The 15,340-nt window shown below is 41.7% G+C and overlaps 1 protein-coding gene across 3 annotated transcripts in view; it reads right to left on the bottom strand.

Annotated features, from left to right (window-relative positions):
* Window positions 1-4,095, bottom strand: part of PDLIM3 (PDZ and LIM domain 3) — a 41,932-nt gene extending 37,837 nt beyond the window's left edge. For 2 of the 3 annotated variants that reach the window (XM_075610148.1, XM_075610150.1), the window contains exon 1: window positions 3,871-4,094. In XM_075610148.1, coding sequence (XP_075466263.1) covers window positions 3,871-3,963 — 93 coding nt within the window. In that variant the 5' untranslated portion in view covers window positions 3,964-4,094. Of the gene's footprint in view, window positions 1-3,870 lie in introns of all 3 variants that reach the window. The other variant, XM_075610149.1, reaches the window with a different exon arrangement.
* Window positions 4,096-15,340: the final 11,245 nt, after the last annotated feature.

Here is a 15,340-nt window from a genome sequence, read left to right as displayed (position 1 = left end):
TTTTACAGTGGGCTCCCACACAGCAAATGTTTTACCTTTTTTTTTGACACTTTCTGCATCTCACAGATTATGTGCCTCTCGTCACTATGAGTCCCCTTTTTAAATGATCCCATCCCAGGTTGGGAAACACTGCATTTAAGTGTAATTGATGTTTAGCCCATAATCTTCACATTTCAAATTCTTTGCAACTTGTACCTAAATAGTTACATTAAGTAATAAGTGGCGGGTCCAATATGCAGAAATGGTTATCCTCTTAAAGGCAATAATTTAAGACGCCACTTTTTGTTTGGATATTTATGTATATATTTATTTATATAGTGCCCACAATGTATTCTGTGCTTTACAAAGAAAAAACACAATACAGGGAATTATAATACAATAAGCGCAACAAAATCAGACAATAGGAAAGGAAATCCCTGCCCTGGAGAGCTTACAATCTAAGTGGTATGTTGCGAAACTTACAGAGAGAGCAGGTGAGGGAATAAGTGCAGTAGATGGCAGCGCTTGCCCAAAATGTTGGTTGGAGTGACTGTGGGTGTGGGACAGTAGCTGTGAGTCTAGGCTATTGAAATGCTTGATTTAAGAGGTGAGTTTTAAGGTTGGTCTTAAAGGTAGAGAGAGAAGGTGCTTGGCACATACTGAATGGGTGGGAGTTCCACAGGTAAGACAAGAGAGCAGTAGAGGTGAAAGGGGTTGAGAGAAGACAGTTATGTGTAGAGTGCAGGAGATGTGTAGAGTGCAGCAGAGGAGCAGGGGCATAATGAGAGATCAAAGTTGATATGTAGGGAGGAGTAGTTGAGTGGAGAGCCTTAAAGATAAGCAGAACTTTGTTGTAGGTGTTCCGAAATGTTATGGGAAGCCAGCAGAGGGATTTAAGGAGGAGATGAGCAGATACTGTTTGGGGGAAAAAGTTCAATTAAAAGTGAAATTATTCTAGCAGCCAAATTTGGGTTAGATCGCAAAGGAGAAAGTTGCGAGGCAAGGAGGCCTGTTAACAGTATGTTACAATAATGCAGATGGGAGAGGATAAGGGCATGCATTAGAGTTGTGGTAGTAGATTGGCAGAGGATAGGGTGGGTCTTGGCAATATTATGGAACAAGAAGCGACACATTGTGGCCATTCCATGAATGTGAATGGCGAGGAAAGGGAGGAATCATGTGTCAGTCCTAGGCAATGTGCTTTGGTGAAAGGATAGATGGTATTACTGTTTACTGTTATGGAAAAAGATTCAGGAGGAAATATAAGGAGCTCAGTTTTAGCCACATTGAGTTTAAGGCGGTGGAGTGTCATCCAAGAGGAAAGTTTATCTACAGGGATTGGTAAAACAATGGGGTTTGTGAAAATAATATGTGGGGTGCGCCATGCTGGTTGTGTGTATGTGCCCATAACAGGATCTCGCTTAGGACAGCCAAAATGCAATTACCATCACTGCATATAACAAGGGGACATCAGAATGCTAGCTACAGTAAGGAATATTATCGCAGTGCTCATTATGTCCCATTAATACGTGTCCCCTTATTGGGAGAGTTGTGGTATCTACGGTATGTGCTGGACACATTTCTCTTTTCCAAGTGGGAAGGTTACTTTATGTGTCATGTTCCCATCACGGACTCTTAGGACTAGCTGTATTTACATTACTATTCATGTTTAAATCTGGGCTAATGGGAGTTCTGGCTGCCCTATTTCAATGCTTAGTCAACTAACAATGTAAAGATTGATCATAGTGCTCCACTATTGCAAGGTATTAAGATTGATTTGACAGAACAATAGGCAGGGCTGACAGCATTTCTATCCGACCCATAAACTGCTTAGGAGGAAGCTGTTGGTAACTCAGTAAGTTGTATTATTTATTACCTCATACCAGAGATCCAATTGTGTCAATAAAGATACAGATATTTTGAACTACAGGATAAATAACATTTAAAGCTACAGACCAAGCAATATCCTACATGTTTAAAAAACAAAAACAAAATCAGTTCTGTAAAATGAGAAAATACTAGTAGCATTTTTTTTAAAACCACTCTGAAATAATTTTTTTAATGTATTATAATGTAACAAGCCTTTTTTGTTTCTATAGCAACCAATCACAAAGTTACACCCCCTTCCTCTTATGAAACAGGCTCTGATACACCCCTTTTGGGCCCTCACTCTCGCTAGCAGTGCACCAATTGTATCTAGTGACTGCCTGGTCACATAATCTTCCACACAGAGCTTTGCATCTTGGGCCCTCTTCTGTTACACTGACAGCCATTTAGTGAACCCCCGAACCGAATCTTCGCTGATCGATCACAGGAGAACGGATCGATCGGCAACTTTGCTAATTACTTATCATTGTGTGGATTGTATTGATGCACATATTATAGGGGAAAATAAAAAACGGCAGCCTGGACTGCTGCTTTAAGCTTCTGAAGATATGCCACTCTTATAAAAACACTGTCCTGGTACATTGAGCATATAAACTTGTTTACACATTCCCCACATTAACACATATACATACTGTATATTCCCTTACATATAGGGTATATAAGTTACATTCATGAGCCTTGGACAGGCTGATGTTCAGAAACAGAGAGTGCACACATTTTATTCCAAACATATTTTATAAACAGCAATCCTGCTTTTAATTAGGAGACACTGCATTATTCATTTGTGCAAACTCTACCAAGTTTTAGTATCTTTCATTACATAGTTTATTTCTATCTTTACTATTGTGACACTCTCATAACGTGTTCAAACATCACATTAGAGAATGCACAGTAACACATTGAATTCTGTAAGCAAGGAAAAGCAAATAGATTTTATTTTACTTGGATACGTTTGGAGACCCTTTTGCCCACTTCTCATCCGCAGATTTTGCTACACAGTCCCCAAAGAGAAAGGGTTGACTCCCAAATACAGTCAAATACCCTCCTCCTGTTTAGAGATCTGTGACACTCCTACAGCAAAATACAAAGGCAGAAACTACTTCATAGCATAAAGCAAACTAAAGATTGCCATACTGAACTTTAAGACAACTAGATATGCAACAATACCCCATACTGTACCTGGAACTAAAATAAACCCCACCAGTATTCTGAGTGCCACTTTCAATAGATATGAAACCAAAGACCACCTTTCTTATGTGTATAAATACATCTTTATTCTGATATGAATGTAAAGACCGCCTTCAGTGATACTATATATCTAAGGATCACCTATCCTCATAATCATTTATGGGCACCTTTTATATACTGCATGGAACTAAAGACCACCAAATACAGATTTGAGTTGCAAGACTACCTTCATTATTATGAATCTAAAACTAGAGACCACCTGTTAGACATGAAATTAAAGACCACCTTCATTAACACGAGTCTAAAACGAGAGACCGCCTGTTATAGGCATGATACTATAGACCACTTTCATTAATATGAATGTAAAAACTTTAGACTACCTGTTCTGGACATTAAACTAGAGACCACCTGTTCTGAACAAGAAACTAGAGACCACCTGTTCTGAACAAGAAACTAGAGACCACCTGTTCTGAACAAGAAACTAGAGACCACCTGTTCTGAACAAGAAACCAGATACCACCTGTTCTAGACGACACTAAAGATCACCTGCTCTAGACAAGAATGTAGAGACCACCTACATTGATAGAAATGTAAAGACCATTATTATTAAACAAAACACTACATACCACTGGTATTACAATAACAGTCACCTAATCTAAACAAGGGGAAAAAAACTAATACATGATCAACTGCCCTGAATGACAAATAAACTAAAGACCATCTACCTGGCAGATGAAAGTAGAAATGTTCACCTAATCAAGATATGAATAGAATGAAGGTCCATCGACCCTGAATAATACAATAAGGTCCACCTACCCTAGAGATGATTAAGGGTTGTTTAAAATCAATCCCCCCAGTCAGCCTGAAGCCCCAGGGAGCAGGTCCAGGGAGGACCACGTTCTGCGGCATCTTCTCTCTTCCTCAGTTACACTGTATGGGTGAATGCGAGGTTTGCAGTCAGGACTGTGCTTCTCAGGGCCCTGGGATGAGGTTTTCCCTCCTCCACCTCCTGCCACAAGCAGCCTGATCTCTTGATGCTTTATGATCTTCTCTTTATCCCTTTCCTCGGGCTGACGTCATCGCCTGGCCAGGAGACCCAGAAGACGAGAGAGGGGAGAGGGAAGGGGGAGGAGAGTGAGAGCAGAGGAGAGAGGGACAGCAGGGGATAACTTGGGGAGGGGAGAGGAAGAATTTATCAGCCTCTGGGACACACTTCAGTCATCAAGCCTCACTTTATGAACAAATGCATTGCCAAAGAACACAGTAGTGAGGTTTCAATCTCTTTAAATTCACTTCACTCCCTGGTTCCATGTTTCTGGGCTACTGGTATAACATAAAGAATGAAGTCATGTTTGAATTGTTTCAAGAGACTGCACAGGGCTTTTTTTTTTTTTTTTTTTTTTTTAACTTTCACTGGTCTGCAGTGTAATTCTGCTCTGTGGCATTGCTATAATGGTATTATGTATGTTTAATGGTTAAAAATACATGAAATACAAACACAATGATTTACAATAACACGTTGTTATTACTGTTTTGTTCGTACATAATGCTGACAGTGTACACAGCACTTTACTTAACCTTTTTCGCTGTCAGGGAGGCCAAGGGGCCCATTTGGCAGTGAAAGAGTTAATATGTTTTGTACAGCCGGCTGTGTAATGTTGGCCCACAGGTAGGGTTGCCAAACATCCTGTAAATACGAAATTGTCCCTTATTTGATTGACTTGTCACGTAAACGTCTGTCCGGACACAAAATCGTCCCGAATTTTTGTGCCTTGATTTCAATTTAAAATGACTGTAGTGAAATCAGCCATAAAAACATAATAGAATTCTACTTGGGTGTAATAGTTACCTTTTCCAAAAGATGTTGCCTTAATGAACAATTAAAATACTAAAGTTAGGACCCTGCCCGGACGTTTCATAATACCCTGACACCCGCCCCTATAGGTGTGACTTTTTCTCCCATCAGTTCAGTGCGTGTCTTTCCCTGCCCGGGCAATTGCAGAGAGGATAACAACCAAAGCGAGAGATGCCATTCAACTCCAAGCATGTTCAAATCATTCATCACCCATCAGTTCAAATAGACCTGTGTTAAAGTTCGGCTGTGTTGTCTGCTAATATATTTCTTTGTTTGTGTCCAGAAACACTGTTCACCCTTTCAATGAATAATTACTGTATGCCGAAAAACGCAAGTGTACATTTAGTGACGATTATTCTAAACCGCGGGATTAAGGTCAGTCATTACCTCATTATGACGTCAGACTTTCATACTGGAATTCGGCGTCCCGTATTATAAAAACTTCAATGTGACAAGCCTAGCCACAGGGAGACCCAGGGACTTGCCCAAGCTCAAAATTAGCTGACGCTGGATATGAACCGGGTTCACCCACTTCAAAGGCAGCAGCAACTCCTCCGAGCATACTTCTTTTGCCAAAACTAAGTCCTTATGTGTATTCAATTGTCAATTGGTTTATGCTGTAAGAAAATAAAAATACTGTAGAGGTTCTATAGTGGAAAATACTGGGATTCCTTCCATCCTCCACCATTCTACTTCTACCAACACGGGGCAGACACTCATTTCTTCCAATGTTACATTGTTCACTTATCCCATCAGTATTATTAGGTTCCCGTGTTGTAATTGTACAGCAATGTTGTTGTAAAGACAGTATAAAAATAAAATATATACATACTGTACATATGCTGGAGAAGTGTTAGGATGGCATAAAAGGAATCTCCTTCTATATGTATACAGCACCAAGATAAAAAGATATATACGCAATGTAGACTCTAAAACCGCAATATTTATATTAGACATTTTTTTGCAGAGTAGTTAAAAAAGTGATATATTCATATATAAGTACAGTAACACATCACCGACGATAAGCCCGGAGAGAAGACAAAGCACACTGGATGAAGTGAAAATCAATTGTATTGACGTTCAATAAGTGAAACCAACGTTTCTGTCCACCATGGGACCTTCATCAGGCCTATCAGGAAATGTTATAGGAAGAAAGAAGAAAAATATTCCTAAATAATAAATAGACAAGTTTGTCGATGACCATATTGGCGTTGGCTGTGTCAACATAGCAGGCACAATTTTATGGAACAACTTGCCAACTGTTCTCTATACGAGTAAAAAAAAAATGGGTCCCACAAGATTAACAAAGCCCAAAATGTTACCATGACGTGGTTTTTGTTTTTCTGAAGCGCAAACAATGTACGTTCAGCTACCGCCATAAGAAAATAAATATTCATAAATATAACTAAAAAATGTGAAGACATAACATTGACGTTAATTATAAAAATATATGTCAAGGGAAATGTATGGGTTTCTTGAAGAGAGGCAAAAGTTTGGCAATGCAGTTTTAGTAAACTACTTTCATGTTAAAGGTGATTGTACCGGTCATTGTGTGCTGGCGATGTGGAATAAGAATAGAATTGTACAAAGTTATATTTCAGTGTGAAAGAGATGGGAATCCGGTAACGTAACAAATGTGTATGAGATGAGCTTAGAAGCAGCATTTTGAATGTACAGTAGTGTGGGCAGGAAGGAAGTTGCAATAATGAACATTCATGCTCATCAATGAGTCATTAAAGGGAGCGAATTAAGGGGATTTAGGCTTGTAATGTAAAAAAACAAAGAGAGCAAAATCTAGCTACTGTATGTACTATAGTACAGGTAGCAACAGCATGATTTGGTGACAAACTAAATGTGATTGGTATCAGCGAGGAATGAGCAATGGGTTTCGGGCTCTGTGAAGTTGGGCATAGTTTTTTGGTAAATAAGATTTATGACAGGACTCTTCCGCTGGGGGCCCCAGCACCGGGGGATTGATGCTGCGGGGGCTCTGATCCGCAGCACGACTGCAGCAGGCACTGTCTCTAGAGCCATAGATTTCTGTCTTTCCTGCCGCGGCTAAAGAGGCAGTAAGTCTAAGGCTGCGCTCATGGTGGCGGCGCGGGCACATGCTATCGTGTACGCCCCGCGCGCACTCCTGCAGCCCCAGCAATATGTGTACTTGGCTGCAGGAGATTTGGGAGGCGATTGGGGGTGTGGTGAATGCATCACGGACGCGTCACGCAGCTAGTTCGACCTCATTGGCTGAGCCAGCTCGCGTGACGTCATTTGCAACCCCAAATCACAAATGGACTTGTCGGGCCAAAATATAGCAGCGTCTGAACATGGTACTTGTGAGGTAGTGGAGGAACAATGTTACAATGCACAAGTATTTCCTGGAAAACAATAATGGTAAACCGGTTAGTGACTTGAGACCCAAGACAAGGCGTGTGGTTAGAAGCCAGAAGAGAAACAGATACTGCAAGTTTGGGTAGGATTCACTAGGGTTGGTAATGAACTAAAACAACTAAGTGTATTAGTTAAGGAGAAGATGTATGCAAGGAGAAGAGCAAATTCTGAGCAGAGCCTTGTGCAACCCCCCCAAAAACTGGGAACAAAGAGGGGAAGCATCAGCAAAGTTAACATAGAAGGAGCAATTAGATAGTTTGGGAGTAAACTGTAAAGCCATGATTTTACTGGCGCCGTGCGAACAGTGTGACGTTACGCACGCAACATGCACTGGAGGCATCAGGAGACGACAGGGAGGAGTAGCACAGGTGTGACCATGAATTCACGTGATCGGTTCACCCTCATTGGCTGAACCGCTCATGTGATGCGGCCGTGACGTGGCCGTCACACTCCAAAAACACTTTAATTTGTCTCCTCACCAGTTCTTTGCTCCGTAGCTCTTGGTCGCACGCACTATGTGCGCCTTCATTGGTTACCTTTAAATTGTTCCGGTGGTGCGCGCCATTGTGCGCATGCGTGCCACCGCGAGTATAATTGCAGCTGAAAAGAGCAACGTCAATTTAAGAGCTGTCAAATTCTACAGATTTTCAGTGAGTCTCACTTATGTTGGCTGATGAGGCTGATAAGACTTAGTATAAGCAGTCCCGGAAACTTCAATAAAGTCTCAGTAATAGATGTCAGATAGGTTTTCATTATATTTTCCTTTTTTTGGTCAAGAACCCCCAAATCACACTGAATTTGGTATTTGGGGGCTGGCATCTCTGCTCTAAGGCCCATGGAGTTGGTGTGTGTGGAGAAATAGGGGGTAATAAACTGATGTTCCCAGGGTAGGTAAAAGCTCCAGTATAATGAGTATGAAGAAGTACTCCAGGATTTGACTACGATAAGTACATCATTGGCTACATTTACTAGCACAGTCTCTGTGTACTGTTTTCCAGGCTGCAGAATATTGAGGAAGGAGTTGAAGCAGAGATACTCTATCATGTAATGGTGTACATATCATCGGAATAGTTTGGATGCAAAAGGGAGATGAGGGTGAGGGTGACTGGATTGAGAGAGACTTCATTAGGCTATATCTGGGAGCATGTTTGGAAGATAATAGGAATATGTCAGTATTGACATAAACTAGAGTTAGCGCAGCACACCTCCCCCCCCCCAGTTCCCCAAAAGTCTATATATAAGTTACATTTATATAACATTAGTATCTTGCCCCCTGAGCGTTTAAAAAAATATATTTTCTAGTGTTAAAAATAATGATTTTCGTTATCTCTAGCTTCTGGGGTTACCGTGGTAATCTTTAAACTGCGCTGGGCTCTGAGGAGGACTCCATTTTAACCTTCCGGACATGTAATATTTGAAACACATACAGTATCTCCTGAACAAAGCATCAGATTAAAAAAAAATAAAAACAGCGTTGAAAAGGACAAAAAGTCAATGCAAACAGCGCTGAGCGCGGATCGCTGCTTTAAGGCAGGGTTTCTGTGGAAGCGAAGGACCGGAGGAGATGAAGAGGTGAGCAGGTTTTCGGGGGGACCGAGGAAATTAACAGACTTTCTCCTCAGTCAGTTAAAAAAGCAGCCTGGAGCCCCCTGGTGACGGAGAACCTGCGCGCCAGGGCTAGGCTCCCCTCTCCCCTCCTCACCATTGTCGCATCTGGTCCCCGCGTTGCCTTCCCCTACCAAGGGGTAGTGTGGGGGAGGGGCTAGTGGATTGAACTGCAGGGGTGGGAAAGCAGTCCGCTCCCTGCTGTAAAGTTCCTGCCCACCTGTCCCTTTGCTATGAGCGACACCGTTAATGTTGTATGGTTATATTGTTATATTACTGTGTTGTATTTTGAATGACATTTTTAAAAAAAAGGCAGAAAGTGAAGGCCTTTGATGTCTCGCGTGGCTGACGTGGGCATTTCCAGGCATGTGCTTCCTTCATCCCGGTGGTTGTGGGGATGAGGGGGACGGGGAGGGGGGAGGGAGGAGTGCACGTTATCCTCGCCAGCAGGAGATCTGTGGTGCAGAAAAGCCCCGTGGTGGCTGGAGGTGGGGAATGGGCAGGGCTCATTTGTGCGCGGTTCCCTGGGCGCCCGGCTTGGTGGGTCTTGCGGGCCATGGTTTGGGTACCATCGGCCTTTACCCGGGAGGGAGCACGCGGGCAGCGTTGGCACTTACCAGGGTTTATTATCTGTGTAAATAAAGCCGCGGCCTATGTACCTCCAGGCCTTCGTTGTGGGTTTATTTATATGGAAGTTGCGGGGAGTGAGGGGGGGGGGCTTCCAAACAGGCTCCAAGATCAGGATTTCAGGGTTAATTTGGGGGAAAAACAAGGGCATGTTGGTATGTGTGAAATACAATCACCATACGGTATTGATTTAAAAAAAAAGGAGGAGGATAACCACTGTTTAAAGCATAAGTAGGGCTGTTAAAATGTAACATGAACAAAATTGTATTTTTTTTTTAAATTGAGTAGGAGACTGTTCTTTTTAATTCTGTAATTACTTGCAGGCCTTATCACCACTGTCAGGTTTAACTCCCGTCTTACCAGAGAACCCTTCTATGTAACATGCCCAATGCTCCTCTGGAATGGAATCGATTTATTAGGTCAGAATTTATTCTTTAATATAATAATCTGACGTTCCCTCCATCTGCACCTATCTAGGCGTTACACTGCATGTTTTCGGGTTCTGTAAAACCAGCTGTACCTATTAGACCAGCGGTGGCCAACTCCAGTCCTCAAGGGCCACCAACAGTTCGAGTTTTAAGGATATCCCTGCTTCAGCACAGGTGGCTCAATCAGTGGCTCAGTCGTTGACTGAGGGATATCGTTAAAACCTGACCTGTTGGCGGCCCTTGATTACGGGTGTTGGCCACTCCTGTATTAGACAGTTTTTGTGTGTAGATAAGCTGCTTAAGTTAGGGTTCTTTCATTGGGATTGCTTGGAAGTTTCTCCATCCAGCATGAGGAGAGGAAATACAGTGGCACCTATTCTGATGTGCAAAATGAGGGTATTACTCTAAGATTGTTTTTGCACTGAAAATAAATCATTATTCAGCACTGTGGGGTTTATCTAATTCACAAACCCGTATTTCCTTTGTGTCGAGGTTACAACTTCTGGTAATATAGTCCATCCTTGGTTTGTCTGTGCTATTTCTGCAAACACTATCAATTCTTAAGAGCCATCTCTTTTTGTGGTATAATGGTCAAAGTTCTGTTTATATTTCATAGTCCTTTATACTCCCAACATTTTGAGATCTACATATTAGGGCAAAAGTGGTTCAATTCAGGGGCGAAATATGTGCTCTAGATGGATCAAGAAAAAATCCAATTGATTTCAGTTGGATTTTTCTTCTTGGATACATATTGGGCAGATGAACCCCAGAATTGCACCACTTTGTCTTGGTACATACAGTAGATCCATTGTCTCTGTCTCTCTCAGGTAATGTACCAGAAGTGTGTCACAATGTAGGAGGTTAGGTTTACATAAATGACAATCTCCATCCTACTTTTGGAATTTAGTTAGCCTGATTATTGATGTTAAAATGCTTTTATATTGTACTTATCGAAGCTTCTTTAAGGAATTGGTCCTCAAGCCATGAACATGGCTAACTGTAGTGGTTAGCCAATGTAACCCGTACGTTGCCAGAGAGGCCAGGCAACACATTGCATAGACAACTGTTGCAGGTCCCTCCGGCAGCTAAAGGTGCATGCAGATGTGCATCGTACATGTTACAAGTCATAATTACACTGCTTCATTAATGCTAACAAAGCAAAGCAAAAGAAAAACAACATTTATCAAAGAAAAACAAATCCTATTGTTTTTAATAGGGATTTATATTTTGAGTTATCAATTCTTTTCCATGATAATTCTGGCACTTTTTTCGTTTTGTATAATTCTCGCACTGTTTTCTGGTTTGCTGCTTTATATGGTTTGCACAGAAGAAAGGATCAATAGAAAATGCATTTGGTGGGTGACGTATTTGGCTTGAGATGTGCAGTAGTGGATGACACTTCTGTAACAAGCATTTTTTTGCTTTCACAATAATTTGTTGCAAATTTACAGTGTGGGGATTTTTTAGGCAGCACCAATATACAGTACCTCCTCAGAATAAGGAAACAGTTAAAATGCCATGTGATGTTTTCATTTAATTACACGAAAAACAGCTGCGGCATTCCACCCAGAATAGATGTTGGTAATTTCATGTGATGAGGCGGATTTGTTCCCCGCGCTTTAAACGTTGCGCTTAATCCTGTTATCAAAAGTACCAAACACATGAAGGATATTTTGATGTTCTGTCTTCGCTCTGCTCCTGGATCTATGCTTCCTGCTCTTATTTGGTTGACGTTTTGAGTTCGCTCAATGCAGTGGCGGACATTTTATTCCATCACAGGGTTTTTTTGCACTTCAGTTTCTCATGAATGGCAAATAGCACAAGGACATAAAAAATGGGGTTGAAGGGAATGAGAAGCAGTATGAAAGGGTAGCAAAAATAAAATATGAATAGAATAACTAGGGAACTAAATATCAAAACAAATATTAACATGTAAAGGTATATTGCTGTCCTTTTGACAGCTCAAGGCCTCAGCATGTCTGTTCTTGCTGCATACCCACCACTAAAGGAGACGACACTTTATGGCAATACATATACAGTATACTGTTCATACACATATACTGCGGGACCTGCATTTCTTTACACAGCAGCATGGCTATTTTCCGGGGTAGGTTCTGAACATGAGCTGCTGCATTAAGCTATGCTGCAGATATATTACAGGAAAGATTGTCGGCACCATAAGCCTGGAGGTAACAATTTGATTCTGCAGTCGGTCATCCAGTCACCCGTGGCTCAGCTCCATGCTAATAGCTCGGACGATACGTCACCCCCACGTTTGGTCGGCTGCTTCCTTATTTGGTTTGAACTTAAATCCCCGTCTGGCAAATGGAAACTGAGCAGGCTCATTCCAGCAGCGTTCATCTGGAAGCCCTCCAACTGGGATCCGTGCCAGGACAGCGGGAAATAGGAAGGGGACCTGATCCTGCGTGTGCGACCCTGGGGGAAATATGAAGAACAGATCGTTTTAATCACCAATGCATGAACATGAAGTATCCTGTTAACCCTGTCATGGCCACAGAAATGGGAAGATCTCAAACTTCACAATAGAGGTCTATCTCAGCTAACAGATACCCAATCCATTCACTGCCACGTGGGCCTGCGAAGTATAGTCCCGGCTTGCAGGCCCCACTGCAGTCAAACTGTTCTTATTATCGGTTATTTGTAAAGTGCCAACACATTCCATAGCGCGGTACAGTGGGAGTAGAGAGTGACATCAATGGGTTGGAGTGCTAGTCCCCCCAAAACAATACAGTCTTACTGCACATGGCTAGCATGCTGAAACTTTTCTAATTAGTAAACACACATCATTAATATCTCAGGCATGCTGATGCTCTGCCGGTTGCAATTGCTTTATGCAGGAGGTCGGCTGGGAGTGTATAAGATAGTCTGTACACTGGGAGAAGGGGCGGCTCAGCGAGTAATGACACTGACTGGCACTGAGTTTGAAGCAGGTGGAACCTGCTTCAATTCCCAGTGTCTGCTCCTTGTGACCTTGGGCAAGTCACCTTTTCCCCTGTGCCTCAGGCACCAAAACCATAGATTGTAAGCTCCACCTGTGCCTGCAAAAAATGTCTCTGTAAAACTAGCAGTGCTGTACAAGAACATGCTATAATTATTATACTGTGCAACAAGTATGCAGCGCTTCTGTGAAGTGGTTTCCAACCTTTTACAAACTGTGGGAGCCTTTTAAAATGTATTGTAACTCCTTGAAACTACGTAAAATGTACGGTCTTTCTAGAACCCCAGCCACTTACTCTCTTTACGTAAAGATATTATTGATACAGACGTCATTTCATTTTTTAAGAAACTAACCACGTTCTGTATTATAAATAATTTAGGACATTATACTATAGTATACAAATAAATAACTTAAAAAATAAAATAAAAGGGTATTCCATTACAAAATGTGGCAATCAAAAATAACATTATCGGGTCTTATGGGGTCACCTTTTAACTAGCACCAAATATGTCTTACAGAATCCCTATTATTCTTCGGAGGAATCTCGGGGTTCCATGGCACACAGGTTGAAACGCAATGTTCTAAATCAGTGGTGCTCATTCTCAGTCCTCAAGGGCTACCAACAGGCCATGTTTTAAGGATATCCCTGCTTGAGCACAGGTGGCTCAAACAGTGGCTCAATCAGTGGATCAGTCATTATGATTGATATGTACTATATAAGGCACTACCCTACAGTGGACTGTACTACTATAAGGCACTACCCTACAGTGGACTGTACTACTATAAGGCACTACCCTACAGTGGACTGTACTACTATAAGGCACTGCCCTACAGTGGACTGTACTACTATAAGGCACTACCCTACAGTGGACTGTACTACTATAAGGCACTACCCTACAGTGGACTGTACTACTATAAGGCACTACCCTACAGTGGACTGTACTACTATAAGGCACTACCCTACAGTGGAAGTGATAAAAAATGAAACCATACAAAACCGTAGGTGTCAGCGTATGCAGCTAAAATTAAAGAGTGGTTCAGCACTCCCACGCAAGAGAAAAAGGTCCCTGTCAGACGAGGAACCAGAGGTGGTGCCCACGTCCAAAAGAAAAGAGAGTCATCAAGAAGGGTCCCCCCGATAGAGAACGGTATCTTTAATCTCTCAACTAACATTCTGACACAAGATCAAGTCAGAGTATTGAGTAGGGGTTTGACCTTTCACGAACTTGTGGACCGAACTTGTTTCAACTGTTCAAAGACCTCCACAAGTTCACACGAAACCTAACCCTAAAAAGGCATTTTTTTAAAAAATGAACTGGAGTCAGCTCCACCTTCTGTTTCATTAATCACAGATGCACAAGTTACCCCTATTTCTCAGAACCCTATACCAATTATTAGACATACAGCTTTCAAAAGTCAATCTAAATTTTACCCAGCCCAATCAAAAGGACATCATATAGATGCATTTTTTACAGTTGTAAATAATGAAATGGGTGCAGTAGCACATAATTTCGACATTGGTAAGATAAAACAAAATTTAAATGCGAAAGAAAATTTAGCTTTGAAAATGCTTAGAGACAATAAAGACAAGCGACAAAGGTGGGGGGGGGGGGGTGTTACAAAACCGCAAGGATTATGAACAAGAAGCACATAGATTATTGCTTGACACTACCTTTTATAAAAAATTGCAGAAAGACCCCACTTTGGAGTATCAAGGTCTTTTGAGAGTTCTTTTAGAAGAAGTTATCAACCAGTCTGTCATTACCGATGTTGAATTTTCTTTCTTGTATACAGTGTTTCCAAGGTTACCAATATTTTACCACTTACCGAAAATTCATAAATGCATCACTAATCCGCCAGGACGACCTATCGTCTCAGGGATACAGTCCCTGACTGCAAATGAGTCTCAGTATGTCGATTTCTTTTTGCAGACATATGTAGTTCAATTACCATCCTACATTAAGGATTCTACCACAGTCCTTAATATCTTCCAGTCGTTTGAATGGAAGAGTAGCTACAGATGGCTGACCTGTGATATAAAAGCCCTATACACCCACATTCCCCATACCAAAGGCCTAGATGCTATTGAGGCAATTATGAGACAAGACCTTCAACTGCATTCTTTAAACAGGGAGTTTATCCTCAAGTGTATCAACTTTATATTGAAGCATAATTACTTCATGTTGCTCACCGATTTCTACATACAGGTTTGCGGAACCGCTATGGGCACTCGTTTTGCCCCCAGTTTCGCAAACCTGTATGTGGGACATTGGGAGAGCCACTGTATCTGGGCCGATAACCCTTTCGCCACTAATATCATCATGTGGCGACGATATATAGATGACGTCCTGGTTGTCTGGGATGGAGATAGTGAATCGGTCAACCAATTTGTCTCTTGTATAAATAAGAATGTATATAATCTAG

This window comes from Ascaphus truei, chromosome 1 (assembly GCF_040206685.1).
Source record: "Ascaphus truei isolate aAscTru1 chromosome 1, aAscTru1.hap1, whole genome shotgun sequence".
Taxonomy (NCBI): Eukaryota; Metazoa; Chordata; class Amphibia; order Anura; family Ascaphidae; genus Ascaphus; species Ascaphus truei.
This window is presented reverse-complemented; position numbering and strand designations above follow the sequence as displayed.